The sequence below is a fragment of the Apteryx mantelli genome, chromosome 8, assembly GCF_036417845.1.
Source record: "Apteryx mantelli isolate bAptMan1 chromosome 8, bAptMan1.hap1, whole genome shotgun sequence".
Taxonomy (NCBI): domain Eukaryota; kingdom Metazoa; phylum Chordata; class Aves; order Apterygiformes; family Apterygidae; genus Apteryx; species Apteryx mantelli.
Window position 1 is genome coordinate 23,178,124 of NC_089985.1, and position 27,056 is coordinate 23,205,179.

Sequence of the window (27,056 nt, forward strand, 5' to 3'; positions counted from 1 at the left end):
CAGAACACCTCTTATTTTTCTCTTTTCATTTTAGGCTTTCAGACCTGTCTTGTTCTATAGCAGTCATGCTTTTAAGGTGATACTTGCTGATGAGTCTGGGTTCTTTCCATAATCTTGAAGATGGACTAAAAGCAAAAGTTGACTGGGACATGAAAATGTTTATGCTTGATTCCTTCATAATGACACCTGACTGAAGTTGATTTTGTAATGTCTGTAAATCTATTGTGAACCACAAGGAGGAGTGACTGTATAGCTTGTGGAAGGCAAATTACAGTAAGCATTTCAGATAGTGTAACTAAACAAGGCTTATGGAGGTAAAGCTCCTAATCTCCCGGAGTTGTGCTTATAGTTACTAGTCAGAATAAGACTTGGCCCACTGTGTGCGTCTGTACATCTGGCCTCTTGTGGGAGGCATGCTGATGGGTATGCTCTGGCCCACTGAGAGGGCAGCAGAGGGAGCCCAATTAGAAATACCTTTCGGTTGGGAAGCCATCTGTTCTGTATGCTGTCAAAGGAGCAGGATTTGCTGCCTGAGGATTTTGTATGTTGGATACTAATAGGTACTAAGCACCTGAACAAATGAGGGAGTATAATGTTTGGGTGTTCATATTCTGGCTATCTAGTATACCCTGAGGTCTTTTGCCTCCTTTCCCTTAAATCTTTCTATTAGTAAACCGCTGAAAGGGCAGTACATGAACTGAGATAAGCTTGCTGCTTTTAATTCAATTTTGTCAAAGTGTATTGTGCAAAAATGTGGAAAAGAGGCAGGCCTCTTCAAATTCATGCCTGCTGATAAAGACTTTGAAAAACCTAGCTCCTGCAGAGCCCAAATGACTTGTGGGTTTGGTTTTCAAAAATGTTACTCATCCAACATCTCTCTCCATAAATGGGAGGTATTTGGGAGTGGGGGTATTCAGGAGTTGTAGATAAATAGCTGATTTTGAGATGCCTCCACTTATCCTGGTGCAATAACAAAAATTTTTCATCCTTGAATAACAGTTGAAATTGGAGTAATGTCAGACAAATAAAACATTTTACTTTGGCAGGACTGGGGAGGCTTCCAAACGCAGGAATCTGAAGTTAGCAATTTTCTTAATGGGTCCTTTTTATAGGCAAGAGAACTCTTGCACAAAGTCCAGAAAGCTTAAGTTACACTAACGACAGCTAAATCAGCAGGAAAGGGAAGAAAATATGAGCCAGAAATCATGAGCTCATTCTGAACAAAAGGAAATTAGTGCCTTTTTACATTTTTCTTTTTTTTCCCTCCAATCTAAGGAATAAATTGAAGTAAAGAAGGGGGAGGCATTATAAAATTGCTTTGTTTGTACGCAGGTTGTCAGACAGTAGATGGAGCTCAAGAGCATGTAGACCAGTTTTTGGTAGAATCAGTAAAACTTGCTGGTAGCTTAAGAGGAAGTTGGCTAGAAGGAAAACTAAGCCAGAGTTCAAATGATGTCTATAAAGTTGGTATGTTTTAGTTACAAAAGATCAGATTTTTCAAATCTGGATCCAAATCTGGATATTTTAAAGTGCAAATGAGGACCTAGTGGGAAGCTTTTAAGCAGGTTGGGCTCTTGTAGATGCCAATCTGTATTTTTAGATGAGTCAGATTTTCAAAGGGATTTGTTCAAACAGCACTGAAAATTAAATAGATGCAAATTCTGTTTCCTTACTATTCCAGTACTACAACTGTAGCATATTTCTGACTTTGCCTTGTGGACTGTGATAGAGAAGGAAGAAATTATGTTGACTTCTCCCATACCACACCCCTGCAATGCAAACAAGTGTAATTACCACCACAACTGTATCTGTTGACTTATGATCAGGAGCTGCACCAAGAACAGCCTGCAGAAAGTGAGGTTAGAGAGAACAGGAAAGAGTCAGTTCACTGTGTGGTGGGACATGATGCACGTGTAGACAGTAGAGTTAAGGAAAGATAAAAGTAAATAGCAGTTTCTAGAATGCCCTTACTTTCTTACATTGTGGTCCTCCCCTTTCTTCCAGATACTTTACACAAAAAAAAACAAGTGTTCAGCTGTGAACAGTTGGGCAGTACCAATACTTGGAGGCATCCCCTGCAGAACTTCGTTAGAGCTGATGGGCCAAGTCCTAAGGACCCAGAACAAAGTAGGGCTTTGCGGAGATGCTATTTGTGTGGGCAAATTGTTTAACAATTGTCCTCTGTTTCCTGACATTTTCTCACATAACAAGAACGCATAATTAGTTACAGAGAAAAGTATATTAAATCAAGAATATTGTAATCTTAACGTTTAGATGCTTTGATTTGTTCTTTTTCTTTCAAATTTTATTCATATTGTACTTTCTTACAGCCTTACAGGTGATGCCATTTTATAGCTGTAGACACTCATAACCACAGTTAGATTGTGTATATGTACTTTATAATCAGGTGGTGTCCATATTCCATATGGTATCATTAGTCCTGTGACAGTGAGCAGGGTGCTGTGGATTGGCTGCATATCATATAAAATCAGATTTAGGTTGTTGACCCTTGCACAGTATGCCATGCCATCTCTTTTTTATATTTGGCTTTTTGCTTGGATTACTTATTTTCATTTATTGAGAGAAGTCTAAAAGAATATCACATATATTCCACTGAATATTGTTAGGCTGATTGAATACTCAGTTGGTATGTTGATGTAGCTTCAACTACAAGTGGCCACCAATTCCCTCATCTAGTTTAGTCTGAAATGATTCTTCTGTAATATGTAATCAGACTTACTTAATTCTGTGTGCAATGTGTAAGCACTCTTATGAACAAGAGCACTATCTGGTTCAAAATAGCTTTTTGCAGATTATTTTAACGACTTCAGACTGCTTGTGAGTTTTCAAGTGTTTGTATTTTAACAGAATTTAGTTGCCTTATTTGAGCCATTTGCAACCTTGAAGCCAAGGAAATCTTTCTTTTTGTAGAACCTTGGATGCTGAAAGGAAGAGAAACCCTAAAACCCAGGAGATACAGGTTTTATTTCTATATTCTGTTTTGTTTGACATGTAAAAATAAAGCAGCCTAAAAGGATTGCCCCAGAGCAGGTTCCTTATTCAGTGTGAATGCCTGAAGCTCCTGCATATGCACTGTGCTGCTAGTGGAGCTGGAGACAGTTTAGGTGTGTCAGGAGCATAGTCTCAATATTCAGTGCTGAGTAAGTGTAATTTAGACTGGACTGTGAATCACCTCGAATGACTCTAGAGACATTGTAATAATACAGGCGGGGGTCGACAGAGCCACCTTAATTGCTTTCCCTGATGGGCTATTAGAAACTTAACACAGAATGTTATCCAGGGGTTTTATATGATCAAGTGTCCTTAAACTCTTGTGGCCTTAAATTCTATGAAATTATGAAATCTTTTTGTAAAAATTTAGCTATCAAATGCAGTCTAGCCAGCAATTCTTAGAAACAGATGAAGGCATTGTCAGATACGTTATGATTTTTGACAAGAATCTTTGAAAACAAAGAAGTTAAGCTCTCTTAATAGTGGAGAGCATTAGAAATACATCAATAGATTGAATTACCAGAAAGATTTCATTTGATGTTTCTAAGGTGCACGAAACATAGTTTATTTCTCATGTGCAGAGCCAAAGAACCCAAGGAACCAGCAAAAAGTTGCAGAACAGGAGAGAGAAAATGTGGCTTAACCATCCTTTGTTCGTATGAGTCAATATTTACCAGCTATGTATGAGGAGTAAACTGGAGCAGCCTGAAGGCTATTCTCAGTCACGCTAGCTGTAAGCAGCTCCCTGATATCCAGCAGAGCAGGAACTGCCCTACTATCACCCAGAGGCTCTCGTGTACTATTTGTGATTCCTTCCAGTAGTCTTAACTTTCATACTGCTATATCACAGTGCCACCCAAAGGTCCTGGTTCTGACTCTGGCCCTGAATAATGTGTTATCTATTTATTGAACTATATGTTCAGAATCCATGTTAAGCTTTAAATAAATACAAATATCCCAATAGTTATGTTAAAAGAAAAAAAAATAGAATTCTGAATGTTCCATTCATTGTCTAAATAAAGCCTCTCTCCTACCAGTTACAGTGTTGATAAAAACTGTCAGCATCTTCTGTATGAAATTGTACAGTATTACTTTTTAAGGGCAAGGTTCATTATTTCTGGCATTCTTACACCATACATAGTTTTTTTTGATTCTTTACTTAGTTTATTACAGGCAGGAAGTAATGAACTGGCAATTAGAATTTGTAATTTATGCCATGCTGTTTATTTTGAGCTGTGGATAAAATACTTAAACATTTTTCAATGCTGTTTAATAACAAGCCTTTCAAAAGAAAGTATACACATCCACACTGAATAGATATTAGACCAAATTCACTATCCAGACTGAGCTGTGCTGTTGCCATTGAAGTGAACAGATTGTGCCTATAATCAAGGGAATCTATTGAATGAATATATCAATTCAATCCTTTTTGCTCTCAGTAGGAAAAAATTAGAAGGGGAATCTAGGTCCTGTTGAAAAGGTTTGGGAAGATGATTCATAACCAAAAATTTCATGCATTGCTTCCCCTATGTTTTTATTTGTTGGTTCTGGGGAAGGAGCTATACTGGGAATCGTATCGTTAGACCTAGACCAATAGAACTATACCGGTAAGTATCCCTGGGTGAATGAGTCCTAAAAGAAGTTGCAAAACTTGTAGGTCTTTCTGTAAGACATGAATGTACATGTAAAGTGTTTGAGGGCTGGGGAAATATGTGTGCTTTAGCTAATGAATCATAATAACAGTTGGTTTGGTTTGCAGTCCAGAGCTTGAATAAGGTAGGAACACACAAGTACCTAAAGGATACCGCATCCTCTCTGTTGTCATGAGCACCATATCATGTGATTGTGGAGGTTTGGATGTTGGGTTTTGTTCCTTTTTTTTCTTTTTAATTAAATGTTCCATGTTGGACTCTGTTAGAACTGCCACTCCAGCCTTCAGTTCTTTGGAAAGGTGTTCTGTTATTCCTGTGATGATTAAGAACATTTGTCTAAATTCCAGTGTAGGTTTATGTACTGCTAAGTCATAATAATTCCTGTTCCCCACCCCTCAAAAAAAGAGCTCCTCTGCTTTCTGGAACTTATTTCTGATTCTTCTCAGAGTACTGTCTTCCCACAGTACCAAAAAAACTCCAGACAAGAAATCACAGTTCAAGCTTTTGGATTTAGTTTTCTGAGTATCTCTGACCTTCTCTTTGCTGGCTACCTGCTATGGATTTCCTCAAAGTGGAAAAGAACTAAAAACAAATTAAATATGCTGCAGCGTAAAATAGAGGGAAAAGGATGACACTTTCACGTTCTTAATATTTTATTTACTTATTCATTGTTTGAGCCTGTCATAGACTACTTTGAGAGGCTTTTCCTCTCCAGCTATACTAAGACTCCCTCTTCAAAGCTATTATTCTCAGCTGGGCCAATTCTTTTCCTGGGCCAGTCTTTCATCCTTTTGCATGTCAGGGTAATCACTTTTCAGTCCATTTAATACTCTGATCTCTACAGAGTTTGCCCTTCCTCAAAAGGTTCACGGACATAACATCTCCTATACTTAGCCAGTTAGTCTGACTAACCTTATGAACAATTCTGGTTTTATTGGTTAACTCAGTGCTAGGTACCTGCAAACTTTTGGTGGTCAAACAGGTAAGAAAACTTCAGACATCATCTCCTTTTCCTTATTATCCGGACTGGTATTCCCTTTTTTTGGATGAGCTCTCCATCCCATTTGCCTTGGAAGGAAGTATGTGTTTTATGTCTTCTCCTTGCTCAGTGCTGCTGCTTGATTTATGTGCCAAGTCCCGTTGCTTGATGCAGGTCTTGAAAACGTTTCACACTGTTCAGTCAATGTGGATAGGAGGTACTCTATTATTAGGTGGGAAGTATTGCCTTGTAAGAAATATATGAGGACATCCATAACCACTTAACACCTGTGCCTGCTAATTATGGAATATATTTTCTGCTGAGGAAAAAACAAGTAGCTCTTCCCTTCACCTGCTCTTTGGCACTAACTCGTTCCTAATCTGAGGTCTGAAATATCCATGACTGATCTCTTCAATGTTTCTCTTTTTTAAATATTACAGGCTTTCTTGTGCTCCCCAGTCCAATGCATTTTGTTTCCTTTCACCAAGTCTATTAATGGGGCTGCTTATGGAGATAAGGTCTCATTGTAATTAGCCAAGTTATTTGTCGTTTTGCCTTTTTTACTGAGAGGGCATTGAGGTCTGTAGGAGAGATACTTTGCTGATCTCACATTTACTGTTCAATAAGCTTTCCACTTACCACATGATCTGGGAACCTGTTAACTCTTTCCTGTCCTGTTGTCCTGGGGAGTTTGTGTTCTCAGAGCCTTTCATACCTCTGTGCTACTGGTAGAAGCCACTCTCCAAATCAAGAGAACTTTGCACATCTCATGGCAAAAGTTGCTTTTGGAATTAAAGTGCAAGCTACTCTGGCTACAGACATATCCAGATAGCCTTGGCCCTTTCCCAGTTGAAGTCACATCAGGGTGGGCATGCTCAATGCCATCATTAAAGCAGAAGGGGGAGGATGAGTGCAAAGTTGTGAAAATCAGTGCAGCATTGATTTCAATTCATTTCTCTGTCAAGGGCAACAGAAATCTCTCTAGCTGGGTGGGGACTAAGTCACTATGGTCTACATGGTAATTCTCTGTGTTCCAAACCTGTGGCTCTTTGAGTTTGTTCCTGACATATAAAGGTAAATACTAGTATCATACATCAGTTTTCCAAAACAGGAGATTCTCTTTGGTAAGGAATTCTGAGCTTCTCAGTTTCTATTTGCTGCTGCAAAGCCTATTTTTCCTTTCCCCCTCTTCCTCCTGAGAAGCACAAAAGAGCACCTTGACTTTTTCATGTTTCACAACAAAGCACAGCTTGTAGAGATCTCAGGTGAGCAACTTACTGGAGGATAGGACTTTATTAACATCTTCTGCAACTTGTAGGGGTTTCTGTTGTCTGTCAACAAGCATGGGATCAATCACATGTAATGCTTCTGTGACTGATCTGCATGTGCACAGATACTTGGGGCTTTGCTTTGTTGTAGCTCTTTAAATCTAGCAAATGATGGTGAGTGCAAGATTTGATGTGTTAACTCTCAGAGCAGAATCTGCAAGAGAAATGTTGTCAGACAACAGACTGAAATGTTTTCTCATTAATTTTAACTCATAAAAGAGAATTAAGAACCTCAAAGTGTATTTGATCTACATCTTGGTAACACACCTTTTAGAAAGTTGCTTTGTAATTTGAAAGTACCAGCTGGTAACCTGTGTGTATGTGGTCAAGCTATACAGAGAACTTCTGTGGTCATAACTTCTTGTTCATGGGCAGTCATTAGACCTTATGGTTCTTTCTTTGTTTAATCTTACTTCATTTATAACTGAGCCTGGCTGACAAAATCAGCATGGAGATCACGGCACCTCCCTCTGCACTGTGCAGCTCTGAGACAAGTTTTAATGAATCACTAGTTAATTTTGACTGAAACTGGAAATAAAACTTTTTAAACTTAAATTACTAAAATTAAGCAATGCAGTGTTGTTCTTACAAATAAAGCACTCATTTTTGGCTTGCTGAACTATTTGCTCTAATAATATTCTGTGTCAATGAATTCCACAAGCTTTTTATGTACATTTGAGTGAAAAACATTTCTGTTAGCATTTACAGCACAGAACCAGCATCAGTCTTTTTATGCTAGATGCCGGTTTTGTTCTCTTTGAATGACAGTGGAAAAGATGTAATACCATATGTTTTTGAACACTTACAGTATTTTAAAACAGTTGACTTCAGTCATCAGGACATATATTAAATTATAAGGAGAGAGAAGGACTAAATGCCTTTTTGCAGCTGAAGGAGAATTCCCAAAATTATACCTGAGCTAAATGATAGTCTATGTGACCTCGTAGTGGTAAGAAATCTGAGAGACAGTGAACAGTCAGATGCAGGGAGTGCTGCATATACAGACATTGTAGAGATGTACACATCTCATTCTGTAGACAATTTGTGATAAAGTTGTATCCTTGGAGAAAGATACTGTTTCTTCTGTGATGCATAAATTAGGACTGTCACCAGGAAACAGAAACATATATATAGGTAAGACATCAATATTAAAAACATGGTATAGAAGAAGCTGTTAAGCAGTTTCTAGTTCTCTTTCCCATAGCGCAAACAGATTAAAAAGAACAGAGGAAAGATAATATTTTAATTGTCACCATCTTGCCAGTGATCTCTGTGCGTGACTATGCTGTCCAAGAAAATAGGATCACAGGCATAAATATAACCTTTGCCAAAGCAAAGGTGTTCTTAAAGTCTTCTCTAGCAGTTTGCACAGCCCTGCAGGACCATCACCAAGCCAAAGCTGCCCACTGATGGCTTTAAAAACATAAAGGTGCACTGATTAAACCAATAATGTTGATCATGCTGGTAGTGTTGCTTTCTTGCTATTTTTTACAAAGACATTGCCAGAAGCTTCCTAATGAAAAATAAACAGATTTTTCTTTTTCCTTGGTTACCTAAGCTCTAAGGATGTAAATCTTATTTGAGTATGAAGTGTAACAGTCGCCAAAAGCTAATCAACTGCTCTTCCTCTTTGGTTTTATCACTTATGTGTTTGACGGAGTTATTGATGATGCAGATAGAGACATTGCATGATTGAGCTGGAGTGACCGATCAAGCCTTCATCAGCACTGGGAGACAGTCAGGTCCTGTAGCTCATCAAGAAAGATTTGCCTTGAGCTTGTGGCTTAAATACAACTCTGAGCCAGGAGCACCAAGATAGAGGAGCTAGTATTTCACTGGTGAGTGGAGTAGATCACATGAGGCTTCTGGCACGCTCTCTATGGCAGGCTGGGAGCTAGCATGCCAGAGGCCACTGAATTGATAGTATCAGCTTCAGCTGTGGAAGGTGTCCCAGACTGATCCGTGAGTAGGGGGAGCGTAGCAGCTCTGGCAGGCAGTGGGGTTACTAAAGAGCTTGCAATACCTTTGAAAACTGCTGGTATTGACCATTTGTCTTCAGTCTTGAGGACCCACAAACAGCAGGATTGAAAATGCCAAAGGATTGTAATGTTTTTCAAATGCTGATTGCAGCTCTTTGCTGTTTTTATCATCGTAAGTCTATTATCAGAGTCAAGGTAGGTGCCCTTTTTCAGTAACAGTAAATATACAATGTGCTTGTCAGTAATGCTATTAGTTTCTGTTCAGAATTGTTTTTATATGACAGTTGGATAGAGTGTATTTCTGTTCTAAAGAACGTCTTCAGAATGCACCGTTGTCTCAGAGAGGAGCTGAAACAACTTTCAGTTTTATAAGGTTGAAGCTGACTGTCTTAATGTTTAGGCACCAAGTTAAAAATGCTTCTGGCATTGGACTTGCTCGACAGTACTTTAGCAAAGTTAGGGTTCAAGCTTGCAGAATCTAACTGATCAGGTCACTTGGTTCCCTAGACTTTTTCACCTGCTTGTTGAAAGCATAGGGAATTGTGCTCAGAAGCTCAGTTTAAAAAAAAACAAAAAACTTCAGGCCATTTTGAACTTGCTTTTCATACTTTTAGACTATTTTAATTATAAAACACACACAATATATTAAGCACTATATGGAAAAAAAAAGTCTTTTAACATTTAGAGCCATATTTTCAGAGATGTCTAAGTGACTTAAGAATTGAATTATAATCAGATTGGGGATCAAATTGCTTCTGAGGATCTGTGAGCTACACCTAAGCTGTTAAATCTTTTTATTTAAGATTTATGCTTGAACTGTTCTTTGAATTACAAAGTCACAGCTGTGTCAGCGATTGTGCTGATGTGTGTAATTTTTCTGAAGCACCTCACAATGAGGAAGGATGTGAAGGTTGCTATCTTCTGGCCTGTCAGCTTTCAAGCTCTGATAGAAACACTTAAAAGTTGGAAAAAAAAATCAGTGGTTTAGCTGCCTAAATGACTTGTCCATTTCTGAAAGTGAGACGTGGGGATCAGTCTTTTGGGCATGCTGAAAAAGTGACTCTGATCAGACTCTCTCTTCTTTCACTGGAACAAATGTCAAGTTATCATCAGGATAGAGGGCGAAGGACTGGGTCCTATTACCATAATTATTTTTTATTTTCAGTAGGATTTTAAACATAAGGCCTAATTCTGTTGTTCCAAAACTTTAAAAATGAAGTTGGGCTTTATTGTTGGCTATCAGAACAGTTATAAAACCGTTGTTCTTGATCATGCCCTTTGTTTAACTTGGCATGAATTTCTAATACTTAAAATAACGGTGGTGTTGTCATGGCAATTTTCCATTTGGTCTAATCCATATAGTCTCTAGAGAAAATGAAACATTAATAGTGTTTCCTGTAGAGTGGAGAAAAAATAAAACCTTTTATGTAGAAACAAATTACAGCTGGGCTCTTTCAAAAATAATGTTCTATTTAAAGAGATTTGCAGCCTTTAAAATAGCTTTGAATACATGTGTTCCAGCGTGTAGATCTAGCTTTAGCTGAATCCGACAAATTGCTATTTTAAGAAGTCCTGATGGTAGGAAACTGGGTACATTTGTTTCATAGAAAATGGCTATAGGTATAGAAACAGCCAGTGGTGAAATCTGCCAGTGCACAAAGTCCACACAAAGTGCCAAATGATGTGCTTTCCATGAAATGCCAAAGTGCTTAGGATCACAGCAAAAACAACTTAGGCTAAGTTGTCCCTTACTTAATTTGTAAAAACATACCACTTCAAGCACAGTCAGTTTCTGTAATTAGATGAGATTAATTTGTAGTTTTAATAGTGGATGCTGAGGTAATAAAATATCAAATTGATCCATAAATAAGCCCATTGATATCTGCAGCTACCTCTGAGAGAAACTGAGATTTTTTGCTGCACTGAGATAAATTCATTTTAATTACATTGTCTGATTTAATTGAAAGCAATATGTGACCAAGCATAGGGTTGCCCCATTATGTCCCACCAAGCACAGGGAGCAATGTAGCACCTGAACACTCACATATCACTGTACTTTTAGCATGTGAAATTAGGATTTCAACAGCAGAAGTTTAGTTTGTTTTCCCATACATTAATAGAAAATATAACGGTCAGTGCAGATGATCTGAACTTGCATCAAATTATTCTTCAATCATGATATATCAATATTACATTCCCATTTGATTTTAGTAGCTGCTTAAAGTGAAGGCCAGCTTCTACGTTTGTGGACAACGAAGGAGAATCACTTTAGGGTGAGGGGCTCCTCTTTGTAAGAATGAGTTAACCTGGCTGCAAGACAGATTGTTGTTCTAGCTAATGTGGTCATCATGACTGGATGGAAAGATCTTGAAGTTTAAGTATTTTCATTCTTAATTGTCTGCCATGATGCGTGCTCGGCTGAGGCGGTGCAAAAGGGGAAAGCCACTCAAATTGTCAGGACTGCCAAGTTTAAAACTTCCAGCACATAGATCTTAGCTCATTACTGGGTAATGTACTAATGTTATGAATGTGGCATGGGTAAGAGGGCTTTTATAAGCAGCTACTTATTGCAAGTGCCATTTCTTGGATGAGTTGCAAACGCTTTTTATAGATAGCAGATCTTAATTAATATTTCTTCAGTATGTGATGTGATGATCTAAATCTGTTTCACTGGCATCCTTGGGCTTCATGTATCCAGTTTCAGCATGTATGTGGAGGCTCTTGGACTTGATAAAATGAATTTACAAGTCGTCACCACCCAGTGTTATGGGTCTGTCTTTTTGATGTTAGATTTGTTGTTGTTGGAGAGGCCCAGATGGGAAAGATTGACTTATCAGAATGATGTGAAATTTTGTGTAGCTCACTGAACTTTGGTTCCCCACTGTCTTGCCTCTGGGTTTGTGGTTTTGGTGAATGTTATACTATATCATCTTTGCATTTCCCAGGTAACTTTACATAGCTTATCAAATTTTGACTGCAGTATGCCCTCTGTCAGACAGTACAGGGACTGCTGTTGCTCCATGAGGGATTCCTTTTCCATGCTATGGTAACATTCTCCAGTAGATATTTATGCATTTGGCTTCTTGGTGATACATTTAGATGTTTCTCAGGTTAAAACAAAAAAAAAGTAACCAGTTCTAAAATCCTTCAGATTTACTGGTCAAAATCCCCAGTGCCACTGAATGAGGAGATTAGAATTTGACTAACACTAAACTCTAAAATTGGAGAAACTAGAAATGGCAGTGTCTTTCTATTTCTGAATGTGATCACTTAGAAAATTAAGGAATTGTTATCATTATAGTGGTGTTGTGGAAAGTGGATCCAGAGTCCACTAGAACTGAAGTCTCTCCATTGTCTTTGGTTAACATTAGACTGAATTTGGTACTAAACTCTCCCCCCCCCCCCCCCCCCGAACAAGTATCTCGCTCATGAGTTAATGAAACATGGCCACTTTTCTGTGAATGTCAGGCAGGTTGCATTGTGCATAATGGCAGACTGAGGACATGCACACAATGGGGTTTATTTGATTTTAAAGAACCAGCATACTCATGATGGAAGTTTTTGCAGAGACTTGTTATCTTTCATCAGTGACCTCAAAAAATTCTTAGCTGATATCTAAACGGGCACAGAAAAATCTCATGGCTTCAAAATTGCCGTTCTACTGTATTAGTTCCCTTCTCTGGTTAGTTCTACACTTCTCTCATATGTATCTTGGGCATGGCAAAAGTTTATATATTATTTGTTCCATGTCTCGAACAGCCAATTAAGACTCTAGAAGATAAAAAATCTTGCTGAAGCTAGCAGTCAGGCATACAAAGACACTTTCATCATCCATTTTATATCTCCTGTTACACCATTAGTCAGGTACTTGTAACAGTCCTTAGCTGTGCTTTAAATAAATAATACTTTGCCAAGAGGATATAAGGAGAGATGACATGAATTCTCTGATAACCAGAAATTAAGCAAGAGATTTTGGACTACTTCAAAGTATGTCTAAAAAGTGAAGGTACTTGCCTTCATGATTCAAGCCATTAAAAAAAAGATAACGATCACTTTGGGGAGAAATTAAAACCATTTTTTTCTGCCTAGGCTATCCTCTAATCACATTGTACTTGTGTCTACCAGTTTCAGATATGAATTGAGGGAAGCCACCAAAGCTGGAACACGTAAGCTACAATTTGGGGGAATACATGTAGAAACCTGTGTGATTCTCCTCTCGGTTATTTTGATATTCCGTTGGTGCAGTTCCAGGTACTTCCCTGGAGTTATTGTAGACTTGGAGAAAGAATCCAATGCCAGTAGGCAACAGAAGTAACTGTGGGACTTTTGTTTACCACCAAACTCATCCGGTAGATTATTCAGCACAGTTCAAAATTATTCTAATTTAACATGGTAAGTTCAGCTGGGATGGTTAACACCAGAGTTTGATATAGTGAGTTTCTTCTAGAGAGTGCCATTCTCTCAAATGAAAATAAAAATAATCTTTTGGATGCATGAACAACAGATTATTGTGGAAAGTTTCCATTCAAATATGTTCACAAGTTTCATAGGTACAGCAAATAGTGGTAGGCCAAGTCCTCCTTTAAATTTACCCTAAACAAGAACATGTTTAGATGTTTGACTTCCTTGAACTTTAATATATTCCAGTGTTCAGCACACTCAGTTAATATTTGCCTGAGAAACATAAAATAATATGTAACATCAAGACTAGTTTTCTAAACTAAAAGTAGGCCGGGCTTACTGATGTAATGGTCCTGGAATAGAAATCTTTTGCGAAATATGAACTTGTGCGGCATTTACTAAAAACAGTAAAATAATTGTGCTAACTGGATTTTTTTCCCTCTAGAATCTTGGCTCTCTAGGTTTTCCACTGGGGATTTAAGTAGGATTGAGGACTTCTGCTGGAGATTGGTCATATTGCATTGCTAGATAGTTTGGAACTTTTTTTAAGACCTGTCCACAAAATCTCAGCATACCAGCAATACCTTGAAATAGCACCAGGCTAGAACAAAATGTGAACAAAAAGTTCTGGAAAGCACATCTGGGAAGCTCTTTGTAGGTCAGTGAAGTCGAAGCATCTCTATTTCAAAAGAGATCTGTTGACTTGATTTGCTTGTGTATTCAAGAGATCTCCAACAGGGTTATTACTATCTGGAAATCTTTAAGAGTTTCTTTCAGCATGTTTTGTTGCAGAATATGCTTTTTTTGTCCTAGATTTTTGTTATCCTTTAATTTCTTCTTGCTATCTATTTCACTATCTAGCAGGAAATGTAGATTTGGTTTTCTTACCATCATTTGGTAAGAGCCAACAAAGTGCCTTAGACAAGGACATAAACTGAAGACGTACTACAAAATGAAGGCTTGTTGCGAATAAATTAGTGCAAATTTACAGCATTCCACTCCTGTACATTAACTTATTGCTGCAGCAATTTATTGGGAAATGAGGCTGAAGTATCTGCACCACCTTGAGTGGAATAATCACCTTTTCTTTTAAAACACAAGTCCGTTGACATAGCTAATTATGCCATCCAAGGCTTACACTCTTCCTCATTTGCACACTAACATGCTTGTGTAATCTGTGCCTGGACTGATTTTGATCCCTTAATTGCAAGATGTAAAGTTCGGTGCATGAAGAGATTATTGCAGAATCACAGGCCTTGGATATAGGGTTTAGAATAGAAGGACCTTTATCATTCCAGACAGTATATTGGTCAGACTTCCTCCTTTAATGCACATATAAGAAACCAGTCTCAGCCAACAAAAAGCTGTCCAGGAAGACAGATTTGCAGCAACTACTTACCTAGGCAGTTCCCCCTTACCTATTTTGGGATATGCACCAGCTGCAGGAGTTCTTCCACTGAGTTCCGAGTCACAGAAGGGTTATTTCAGCATGTTTGCTTCGGCACAGGAGATGTCTGACCTCTGGCAGTCAGGGTATTGGTCAGTGTGGTTAACCATGGTGGAATGGATTTTTAACAAACCACTAATCATGAATGTTAATGATTTAGTTGGTTTGGATTCCTTAAATGTTTTCCTTGTGATGTTGCTAGAAGCAATTCGAGTGCAATGTGTGTCTCATTACGTTCACTCTAGAGTAGTGAGAAATCTGTTTAACCACCAGAAGTAATTCTAGGCTTCTCTGCTGTATTTGACATTTCTCGTGAGTCTCTAACTTGATCAGAATCTCTCCAATATGTTATCCAGCCTGTGTTTTTAAGATAATTTATGTCAGTACAGTGGATGAAAATCATTCATATGCAAAGACCTGTAGCTTTCTCTGTTGGCTGAGGATCTAGCTCTCCTAAGCACATAGTCGTTGCATTTTTTTGCTTTGGTCTTACTGATCCCACGTATTTCACCAAGTGATATTCCATTATACAATAGCTTTGCCTCCCACTAGGTTACAGCTGGTCTTGGAGTGATGGTAACAATTCACTACAGGACAAGTTTTAGTTTTTTAGTACCTCAATATTGCAGTCAGAAATGTCTTTCAAATTTTTATCTTGTAATAGATACAGTTTACATAAAAGTAGTAATTCTTTTCAGAAAATCCAAAGGCATAGCTATGCATGCAAAAGATTTGTATACTGTTACAACTGAGTGCTGCTGTTTAGACTGGAGAGCGGACTTTAAAAGTTTTCCAAGCACTTGCATATGCGCTCAGTGGAAATGTGGCGGCTCAGATACTCTTGAAAATTCTGCTCTCGATTTGTGTGCTCTTCACTCTGCTTTCACCTCCTCAGCCTGTGCAAACGCTATCACACGTGTTGTAATTCTGTGAGGTGTGGCAGTGAAATGGCTAACTCTTTAGTCTGGAGTCTGTGCCAGTGAACTGTAAATGAATATCCAGCCATTTGAGTTGGGAAGTCAAAGGTGGCGGGCATGTGCCACTAGTCCTTCAGTTATGCCGGTCTGATAGGACACAGAGGCTTGGAATGGAGGGAGATTTTTGACTTTACTATGCTTTGATACTTTGATATGCTTTTGGACTTTCGAGTCCTCACCATAGCCTCTTGTATGACTCTTCCTGCACCTAGTACCTTCATCTCTTCATGTTGTGCATGTTATTATGAAAGGAGCACTTGCAATGAAAGTCTTTTTTGTGGCATGGTTCATTCCCACGCAGACTTTTCTCAAGAGGTTTGAGAGGAATTGATCAAAGTCTTTGACTTTACAAGAGGGCAGAGAATTTACTCCATGTTGAAAATGATTGTCTGTTTTGAACCATGTTTGTATGGATAACCACCACCCTAATATGGTTCACAGAAGCCAAATTGAGGTGAAAAGTGATCCTTTACCAGGTGTTTTTTATCTGCTGCCTTTCTGTATAAACTACTACACTCACTTATGTCTGTCTAAAAGAAGCCACAGTTTTTTCTGAGAGAGGCAGACAAGAAGAGAATTTATCTCAGAATTTGTCTGGGCTCCCAGCGTGTTTAAATAGTCTTGGCAGCAGGATGCCTCTTCTGGCATTATTCCACCAAAAATTTGCTCTCTAGTAATCTGTTGTAATTCAGTCTACTCAAAATTGCAGAGAGGATTGTTGAAGGTGGCGCTAAATGTGTGCCACCTGTTCTCGCAGTTAGGTGCTGTGAGTATTCAATATGAAGAAGAAAACTCTAGAGAGCAGTCTTGATGGAAGGAATAGGATTGGTGGGCAGGCAGCAGCATTCCCAGTTCTCTTTGAAATGCTGCATGCACTGCATATTTGCATCAGAGTGTCAGTGAAGGGATCCTGGGAGCTTTGGCTCATAGCCAGAGAACTAAGAAAAAGATGCATAATGCTATAGGGAAAAATGTTAACTGCATATTAGTCTACTTCCCAACTGGTGACCTATGTTACTTTCTCTGTTTTTCTTTCTTTTTTTTTTTTCTTCCTTCTCTTTTAAGAGGGATTGTACTCTGTTTCTTTGATCAATGTAGCAACATGTTGCCTGCCATGAGCCTGTTTCTGTTGTGTCATAGGCTTTTGAAGCTCTTCAACAGCATTAAAGATAGGCTGAAGTCCCAGGCCCTTGGGAGAACGTTAGGAAGTCCAAGGAACTTCCCTCCACCGACTGCTTGAGTCTGGGGCATGTCTCTAGAGAAGATACTGCACCTTACTTTGTTATCAATATTGCATCCACAAGAAGGGCTAATGAGCCCTGATGGGAGTAGTCTAGTGTGGGAGCTCTTCTGCAAGAATAGAGAAAGATGGAAGAAATCTTCCAGAATATCTTATATTGGATGTATAGTGGTGATGGGGTTATCTCCAAGTAGTTCTCATGCTTTGTGTACTAAGGGGCAACAAGACCTTTTTCTTTTTCCCCTTAAGATGAGAAGATGTTGGAGATGCAGATTTAATGTGCATTAGAAGCAAGCCCTTTAAGGAAGAAAATTTACGTTAGTAAACTTTTTTTTTCAGTGCAACAGAAATATTTGAACATGTCCAGTTTAGCTTGTCTTTCTGCGTTTGAATGTTTTTATTTGGTTGGGCCAAAGGAAAAAAAAAAAGAAATATTAATCTAAAATGTCAATTTAAAGATCAGGAAGACTATTCAAGCAGGGTGTTTGGATCCAGCTCCGTTGTTTTTGCTATAATTAGAATTCTTATTGGGAAAAGGGAGTAAGAGAAGTGATTCTGCAGGTGCATCTTTATTACCTTGGTGTACAGGCATAACACTTTGCTGTATTCTGTGCAGCATATAACAAGAACACCTTATCTCACTAAATGTTGGATTTTGCAAATACAGCCTAGAGATCGAGGCCAAGCCAGCCTGATAAAAGCAGCACCTGCATTCCAGTGGCTAGTACACATCATGTGATGGAAGTTATAACCCAGGTAAAATGTTAATCACTAAACTTGGCACAGTTTAAGCTTTTAATCTTTTATTGCAGTTTTCTAAAGAGAGGCAACTTATGGACAACAGCCCAGAAAAACTGAAGAAGGAGTTAGAAGAAGAACTGCAGCTGAGTAGTGAAGACTTGCGTAGCCATGCCTGGTACCATGGACGTATTCCTCGGCAGGTACGTGCTTCCTGGTCTTTGCATTGCCAACAGTGTTTCAAGCTTTTATGGATGGATAGGACTGCACTGAAATATTGCACGTTGATCTCTGATGTTTGCATTAATTTAATAGAAACATAACTCTTACTAGCGTAAAAAACATGTTATTTATCACGGCTAGGTGTAAAATAAGACTGAGAAAAAATTCAGGGCAGATGTTGGTGGAAAATATAAATATTAAAGGATTTTTGTGCACCGAGTAAAGATACAAGTGAAATTTAAACTTTGTATGAGAATAATATCTCCATATATTGTTCAGAAACACTGGCATTCATTTGATTCAGTATACTTAACTGAAGTTAAAATGTACTATTTATTTTCTGGAGCTTGGAATTTGGGAGAGAAAAAAGCACAAAACCTATGTAATAACTTCGTTTTGATCCTTACAACGATAGTTAAAAATATTTTTTAAACTCGTTATATTGAATCTTCTGTACCGAAAGCATCTGGAGCTCCCCCTGCAGGCCTCGCTCCTACGTGTATGCACCCAGCTCTCCCCGTAGCTGTGGCCCTGCCTGCTGCCATTCATGTAAATACGGAGAGAAGGCACGGTGTCCGCAGGCACTGCGCTTAGAACTTACTTTTGGATATGTAGTTTATCTTATGGAAAGGACTAACTCAAAACAGAAGAAAAGATGTTTTCAGACTATTCCTGGTAATATGCAGTATTCGCTAAGAATAAAAACATTAAGCCTCTGTCACTTGAAGTCATAATGAAAGGATGATTTTTGGCTGCCTGTGGTCATGGCTTCTAAACTTTTGTGTAAATATATGTTCAAAAGCTTTAAACTCTAGAATCCTGAGTCGCTGCTTCCCTTTATGCCTTATTTTCTGTTAAGAAATTAAAAGAAATGTAACCACAAAATGCTTCTGGCTGCTGGGCATTGTCCAAGAATCCCCCCCGACCTCTGCTGCGGGGTGACCTCTCAGTTTTACAACTGGAGAGATCATTCTTCTACCACCTCTATTCTTTACTCTTTATTTTCTGGCTTTGCCTGTGCTCCCAGAGCAGCCAAATAAAGTCCTATGTTTAAGAGTATTTTATTGCTAGGGGGTTAACTACTTGCTTTCTGATCCTGAAAGTATTTTTCATATTGTTTTTTTTCCCTAAAAAGGTGGCAGAAAGCCTGGTTCAGAGAGATGGAGATTTTCTGATTAGGGATTCTCTCTCCAGTCCTGGGAACTTTGTTCTTACCTGTCAGTGGAAAAATATCTCTCAGCATTTTAAAATCAACAGAACAGTTCTAAGACTCAATGAAGCCTACTGCCGTGTTCAGTATCAGTTTGAACTTGAAAGTTTCGACAGCATCCCTGGCTTAGTTAGATACTATGTTGGGAATCGCACACCAATATCAAAGCAGAGTGGAGCAATTATTTTTCAGCCTATCAACAGGACTGTGCCTCTCAGATGTCTAGAAGAAAAGTATGGTGTATCTCCAGTCCGACAAAAAGAACCAAGTATCCCTGAAGGAAAAACAGAGACTGCAAAAAGGCTGAGTCTTGGCATATCCAGCATGCAATCCCAGGAGCAGAGCTTACCCAGAGGAAATCTTTTGAGGTACTTTAATTTTGCTGTCCTTCTAAAGGGAAATCGGGTAACACTGTCTGCTCCTGTTAAAGGTGATGTGAGTTTTCATGCTGATTTTATGTGGAAGGATTAGGCTTCAGGTGTGCTAATTTTTAGCAAAGAATTTCTTATGGCCTGATTTTGAAACTTCTTGAGGTTGTTGAGAACATGCTAACTACTTTGTGGTTGCTGGATTTGATTTTAGAAGACTTAAACTACATTAAGGAGTTAAAATAGATGGGATGGGTGAAGCCATGATGGGAGTGGCAAGGCTGCACATAGTCTTCACTCATCACGTGATCCAGAGCATGCGTCAAGTTTACAGGAAGGCACTTAGCCCTGCTATTGCATTACAACAGCGACAAAATAATGCTTCCTGAATGCCATTTAAATATGTTATTAGCCTAGCGAAGCACAAAATGCTAGCAGTCTGGTAAATGAGTGAAATAATCAGATTCTGAAAATATCTTTGGAAAAACAAGATGCCCATATGCAGTTTTGTAGGGATTAGTTGCTTAAAGATGGTGTTGCCTTTGGCTCTCCTTCTCCATTTGCTGGTTGATGGAAACCAGGGAGGGTAAAGGGATAATTCAGTCGAAATCCAGAGTGAGAGCAAATTTAAGACTCCGGAAGCATAACTGTGGTGCAATTTGTTCTTCATTGGCTTAGCAAATAATTACAATCCTAATATATACTGAAGGATTAAAATGAAATCTTGCTGCTGCTGCTCCTGAGAAGTCTTTCTTCCCATATTTCATTTCTGCAATAAAAACACCAAGCACTGGGTAAAGAATAAGGTATTCTAGTAAACCTGGCTCCTTGATTAAGATAATGGATCCTAATTTCTCTTCAGTGCCCAGATCGAATGTTCTATTAAAAAGTCTCAGCATTCAGAGAAACATCCTGATGAATGCTGGAGGTTCACACACATGAAATCCCCTTTCATTGCTGCCATACCAGCAGGAAGTAGCTTTTAATCTTATAAGCTGCCAAACTGCAGTGCTAATGATCCTTGCCCTGATTATGATATGTTCTGGTGATTAAGTATGTATGTTAAGAGTTGTTGGATTTGAGTGATTTTTTTCTTTTTATCTACCCTAGAAACAAAGAAAAAAGTGGTAGCCAGCCAGCTAGTTTGAATCATGTCCTGGAGAAAAGATTCCCCCTAAAAGCGCACCAGTCGGAGAGCTATCTGCCAATAGGTATGTTTTGTAATTAAACTTCTAAGATTTAGAAGCTGTGTGTGTCCCGATTATCTGTTACGCTTCAGACCAAAGTTAGACTGTTGAGTGTTTTGAGTACTGTGCATACGGCTGCTGTTTAACAGCCAGTGTAAGCTGAATTAGTATAAGCATTGCACTTCAACTATAATCATTGGAACAGGTTCTTTATTTACAATGCACCAGCCAGTTCGGTATCTTAGCACACAACTCAGCAGGCTTCCACACCACAAAAATGATACCCACAATTGGCATGAATTAATATCCTTTCTGACAATGTTGCCTTTCCTCACTTGTGGCTTATAAGAACTGACTTGTTTCTCTCCTGTTGTTCTAACAGAAGTCTCTTAGGTAGAAGAGGTGAACTTCATGGAAACTTCTTGTTAACTGCATTTTCTCATGTAAAGTATGCAGATGTGGTACTGTGGTGTTATCCATCAACACAAAAGTAGTGCCATGGCTTCATATTCTATTCTGTTCCTCCTTCGCTCTCTTTTTTTTTTTCCCCTTTTTTTATTTTTGCCCTTGCTTCTTTCCCTTCAACACCCTTGTTACCGTGTGATTCTTGCTGTTTTCCAGAGCACCACCATCACTGTCATTGCTTTTATGCAAGTGATACAAGGTGTACCAGCACTTGTTCAGCTATTGATTTTGGCTTTTTCTTTCTCAGAGGCACATTGTTTCCATACCAACATACTTTGTAAGGAAACTTGCAATGATACTACAGCTGCTAAAATTTATAACGCCCATTGTAGAAAGACTTTTTGAGATAAAAAGATGTTAAATATTTATATAATGAGGCTGTATCTTGATAGAAAAGGTGCACTCCTATATTTAGCAGTGGAATGGACAGAGGCATTCATAAAACAAATTCTGTCTATCTGTAATTGAATCAATTATCTTATTCCAAACCATGGCTGCAAAAACATTTCTTTTGCTGCTGTAACAGCTAACCTGAAAAATACTGCTGTGTGTTTTGTGCTGGGATCCTCAGAACAGGTTCTGGTGTCATAAGACTGTATCACTGGAGACAGGCTGTGATCTGCTAATTTTGTTATCTGCTGCGTGAATTGAGAGCCAGCTGGAAACAAGCAGCCAAGCCCATGTGATACAACTGGCCGACTTGCTGTGAATACGAGCAAGTGCCCTGAGAACTCTGATCTGGGAATGTCTGATATACAGTTCAGTCCTGTAGTTGATGTCGATAGGTTTGCATGTGCAATAAGTACAGGATGAGGCATAAATACTTAACACAGAAGTATGTGGATGTTTTTACCCAGCTCTTTGAATCGGCTACTATTTAGCAAAACAAGATTAGCATCCCTAAAATTCATTCTTTCCATACCTCACTACATGTTCAGGCTTGACTTTTGGGAAGCTTTTCTTTCATCTCAAACTTATCATTCTCAGAAATGACTCATCTCTTATGTGGTGCAGCTGGAAGTTTCTGTTTTTGTAGGGTAGATCAGGTTACAAAGAAACCTCTTATTGCAAGCCATGGAGACTATCCAGCTCTGACATTACAGCTATGTATGCAGCAGGGACTAGAGTTATTGTCAGTGTTACCACAGGATAACATTATAGTGCAGCTGTTCTGTGTATTTGGGACTTTGGGAGGATCAGTAAGTGAATGGAATTTTCTGGCTAGCTCATTCCTGAAAATATTTATTTCAAATACATTTTTGATGGTGAATAATTGACATGATCTGATAATATTTCCCTTGGGAAATATTGTTAAGAAAATGAGCCCTGAGTTAGGCATCAGGAATTATATATGTTTTTACCTTCTAAATTATCATATTGTGAAAATGATTTTTTTTTTCTTTCTGTTTTCCTCCACAGGTTCAAGACATCCTTCTCAACTACCTGAAGCAGATGCAAACTCCTGTCCAAGCTCTCCTGCATTTAGAACAGGCAGTGAACCTTCCCTGAGCCCCACAGTTGTTCAGAAAGTCGCCTCTGAATCACACATAGGGGAAGCTCTTAGAGGGTCAGACAGTCAGCTCTGTCCAAAGCCTCCACCTAAGCCCAGCAAAGCGCCCTCGCTGAAGCCCCCAGAGTCTCCTTCAGCCTCACACAGTTCAGAAGGACACTATTGTGAACTAAGCCCTGCCAGAGATCCTGCAGCAACAAAACAACCCTTATGTCAGAAGAACAGCTATGTGGAACATCTGACACTAAAGGAGAGGGGAACACACTCATTCAGGAACTCTGAAACAAGCTACTTGATCCTGGAGGACGATCCTATTATGAGCTCTGCAGATCCCTTAGAAGCTTCAACTGAGATGGCTGAAGAAGACAGCCCATTTTTTGCACCTGTTCTTGAGACAGTGTCTAGTTTTAAACCGAATGATTTTGAATCCAAACTACTTCCTCCTGAAAACAAGCCATTGGAAACATCAATGTTAAAAAAGGTTAAGGAGCTATTTACCAACAACAATCCAAAGATTATTGCCCAACATATTGTTAGAATGGACTGCAAGGTAAAAAGATTAATTGTAAAAGCAAATAATTGTAAAAAGAAATACTTTTTTTGCATGTTGTTGCAATGTTTGCATTGTGTGGGTTTAGACTTTTTTAAGAACTGATTTGAAAAGATTAATGATTAGATTTGCAGCTAGTGTAATAAATACACTGACTTGCTTGCAGGGGTGGGATTAATTTTTTTTTTAATTTGAAGAAGAAGAATGCTGACAAACACTTTGGACTAAAGGTCTCTCCCACCAGCCTTGACTTTAGATCTCCTATCAGTTGCTGTATAGCTGTGATTCAGCCTTTCTTCTCCATAGGAGGAAGAGGTATCTGTGTTGAAACCCATAGTGGAAGTAACTATTGGCGACAGAAAATAGCTAGTCAGGTTGCACAGGCAAACAGTAGACAGCACCTAGTTGCCATACTGTTGGGCATAATGTAAGAGTTTGAATGGCGCTTAATACGTGTAAGCTTCCAAAACTAACAGCTCTTCTAATCTTGTCTTACGATGGGATGAGCAGTGTGGGAAAACAGTTATCAGGACTTCTGCAGTCCTCTCCTACGAGAGGACTGTATTGCCAGTGGAGTTGTTTAGAAAGCTGTAAAAACACAAAGAAGTATTTTTCGCAATGTAGACTTTGTTCAACTGGCAGAGCTTGGTCGATCAGCTATTGGAACAGAAATATGGAAAGGCAGGAGAAAAGTCTCTCTTATGAGGTGGTGATTTTGTGTAATAAAAGAAACATGCAACTGCAGTTAAATCTATGCTGGGATGCCCGAGTGCTGTACCTGCCACAAAGCAGCCCCGCGGGCCAAACCTTGTGTGTTTAGTTTTGTTTTTGTTTTTTGTTTTTTTTTTTTTTAAGAGCAGCTTGGGAAGTGACACATCCAGCTACTCACTGGGGAACTGCATTGCAGACCAGATAAAGTGGGAGTGGTGGTGCTCCAGCAGAAACCGGACTGCAGCATTTTCCTAATGCTGCTGTACTGATTTACACCATAGCTCTGGGAGGGGAACAGTTCATCAGAACTGTTGAAGTGGGATGAGTGTGTGTGTGAACGCTGGCTGCTGGGTTCCTGCTGATAGCAGGTTAGCAAACACTGCTTCCCTCCTCAGGAGCAGCATTGCCTGCTGCTGAGTGAGCCTTCGTGCAGATATGGTGACTCAGAACAAGTGCTCAGCAGCTCCACTTCTGCTTGCTCTTTCCAAAAGTGACAGACTGTGGCTTCTTCACTATGACTCTAAGAATAGTAGTGGCATTCTCTAGCATTTTATTTTGAAAATGCACATTTTCCTCCTTCAACCTAGTAACAGTAACCAGAATGTCTTTTAATGTATTGCTAAGGGGTATGTTGACTGAAGGCATAGGCTATGCATGCCTTAGTGAAGTAGTCAGGGTTTATATAGATAGATAGTATTTAATTAGCTTGTTAAAATAAATGAAGCATAATCTATATATTTGGGGGAGTATGACATGAGTTGTAGCAAAAAATGTGGGTAGTTCTCATGCCTGCACTTTCAATTTGACCTTTTAAAACTTGATTCTCCTTCAGTCTTTTCAGCAAATGCTGTGAACTGTGGAGTACTATACTCTTCACCTGCACCATCAGTTGAAGATTAGATGCTCTGAGCATCATGCTTTGAGAATTTTGTGGCTAAGGGGTACTCAGTTTCTCTTGTTGACATTTCCATTTTGTGAAGGGGAAGAATATATTAATTGAAGGTGTGAGGGCAGCTCTCTAAGAGGCTCACCTGTGAAGGGGGAGCCCTGCGTTTGAAGTCCTGCTCCAGTGACTGTCCCTTTATTTTAAATCCTGTAAGCTTCAGAGTAGGGTCCAGGAAGCTGACTTGCTGGAAATGTGGGGGCTGCTACAATTAAGAGGCGCTGGAGTGTTTTAAAGATCGAGGGGTTTGGATTTTGGAGCAGGAACAGTAACTAGCTGTGACAAGTAGAGAAATATCTGTATTTTATCTTCATCTAGAAGAGCTGAGAGCTGTCATTTGTTGGAAACTTGTTGCATACTATTGCGCTGATAAGAACTGCATGATACAAGCACATTGGCATGTGAACTGGGCCAGAGTAGATGTGCTGTACTGAGATCTGTGATAAGGCTGAAGTTCTTGGGTCTTCTTGTTGCATCAGTATCTCAGTCTTCCTTTTAAACAGTGAAGCTTCTAAGTCCTCTAGAAACTTTCTTTTGTGAAACACCCATTATTACATGAAGGAGCGAATGTCTTGCATGCCTGAGAGGGATCTTCGTGAAGAAGGAGGAGTGATCAGTGCATCTCCAGGGGCTTCACATCACTCCTGCTTATCTGGAAGTGAAACAGGTTTCTCTACAGTGCTAGGTTTTGAACCATTAGACTTCTTGTTTGGCCCAGATTGCTTTCATCTTTTCATAACCAAGGAAGCCTGCTGACGGGTGTATCAGAAATAGCAGGCAGATTGGTTTGTAAGTGTATCAACATACAGGTTTTAAACCAGCACATAATCTCACATTATCAGATAAATGTGGTTTTGCTTGTGGTTAGCACAGATAATAGTGATTGGTATAACCAGTAGCTAATACTGTATGTTTAAAAAGCAAGGACCAATTGCTGAGGATGTCTGTTTTTACATATTGACTTTGAGTGTTCTCTTTGAAGTCCTTTTATTAATTAATCCTCATCAGAACTATGTGGCATAATCTGAAACATTTTGAGCAATGTCCTCTTTTTAGAAATGATGAAGGTGAAACAAATCTGTACTTGCTTAGGGCCAAAGAGCATTGCTATCTTGACAAGCATCAGGCTGAGGGAGCACTCAGATTTCCGGCTTTGTGTATATGCATCTCCTTCTGGAAATACAGGACATAAGTTTGATAAAGCCCCTATAATGACTGATGTCCATATGTAAGATAGCATTTTGGTTATGACTTTCATGTTTTCGGAGATCTGAATCATTCTGCAAAAAATATTTTATTGATCCTTTTGTGTAAGGTACTGAATGGGCATAAGCTAATGAAGCTATTCTTAAATGACTGTATCCTGTCAGGCACTGTGCATGTATATGCTCTCCACTAACCTGGAGCACTTCTGTGGGGCTAGTGGTTTTTTTGAAACAAGTCAGTTTCAAAACTCATGCACAAGTTTTTGCACTTGGCAGGTGGCCAGGATACTAGAAGTTTCTGAAGAGATGAGGAGGGTCATGGGAGTGAACTCTGGTCTTGAACTGATTACGTTGCCTTATGGACATCAGCTGCGCCTTGACCTGATTGAAAGGTAAATGTTCCTGTTACTCTGCATTTCTAGGGCAGATGGCCAGAAGATCACAGCACTTCTGTGTTCTACATGAAAGCATCAAAGACTGCTCTCCTGCACGCTTTTCTGAATTCATGTGTACAGAAGATAACTCAGTGATATATAAAGTATCATTTCTATTTGCATAGGGAAATTCCTGAAGATTGTAGGAGAACTCCATGAATGTAATACAGGGAAACATAGGGAGAGCATAATGGTACTGAAAGCAGGGTCCTAAAGCTGCCAAACATTGTCAGCTCTCCTTTCTGAGCTGTTTTCCAGTAGGAGTGTTCAGTCATTCATGCCATGAGCATAATTTTGGGTTCAGAGCTTTAGCGGCTCAAGCCAGTGAGCTAGCATGTCATAAGGTACTACAGACCTCCCTCTAACATATAGCAACTGACAGCTAATGTGCTCCTGATCTCTTCCAGTATGGAGTAAAATAGAAAAGCAACTCTTAACTGTCAGGTTTGGTTGGTTAAGGCAGTCACGCTCCATACGCTCGCTGCCAAGTGGACTCGG

General features: G+C 39.1%; 1 protein-coding gene across 6 annotated transcripts in view; it reads left to right on the top strand.

Annotated features, from left to right (window-relative positions):
* BCAR3 (BCAR3 adaptor protein, NSP family member) overlaps positions 1 to 27,056 on the top strand; it is a 119,839-nt gene that overhangs the window by 86,495 nt on the left and 6,288 nt on the right. For all 6 annotated transcript variants that reach the window (XM_013961345.2, XM_013961346.2, XM_067300912.1 and 3 more), the window contains 5 exons: positions 17,828 to 17,956; positions 19,111 to 19,553; positions 20,664 to 20,764; positions 22,625 to 23,265; positions 26,401 to 26,516. In XM_013961345.2, coding sequence (XP_013816799.1) covers positions 17,828 to 17,956; positions 19,111 to 19,553; positions 20,664 to 20,764; positions 22,625 to 23,265; positions 26,401 to 26,516 — 1,430 coding nt within the window. The remainder of the gene's footprint in view (positions 1 to 17,827; positions 17,957 to 19,110; positions 19,554 to 20,663; positions 20,765 to 22,624; positions 23,266 to 26,400; positions 26,517 to 27,056) is intronic.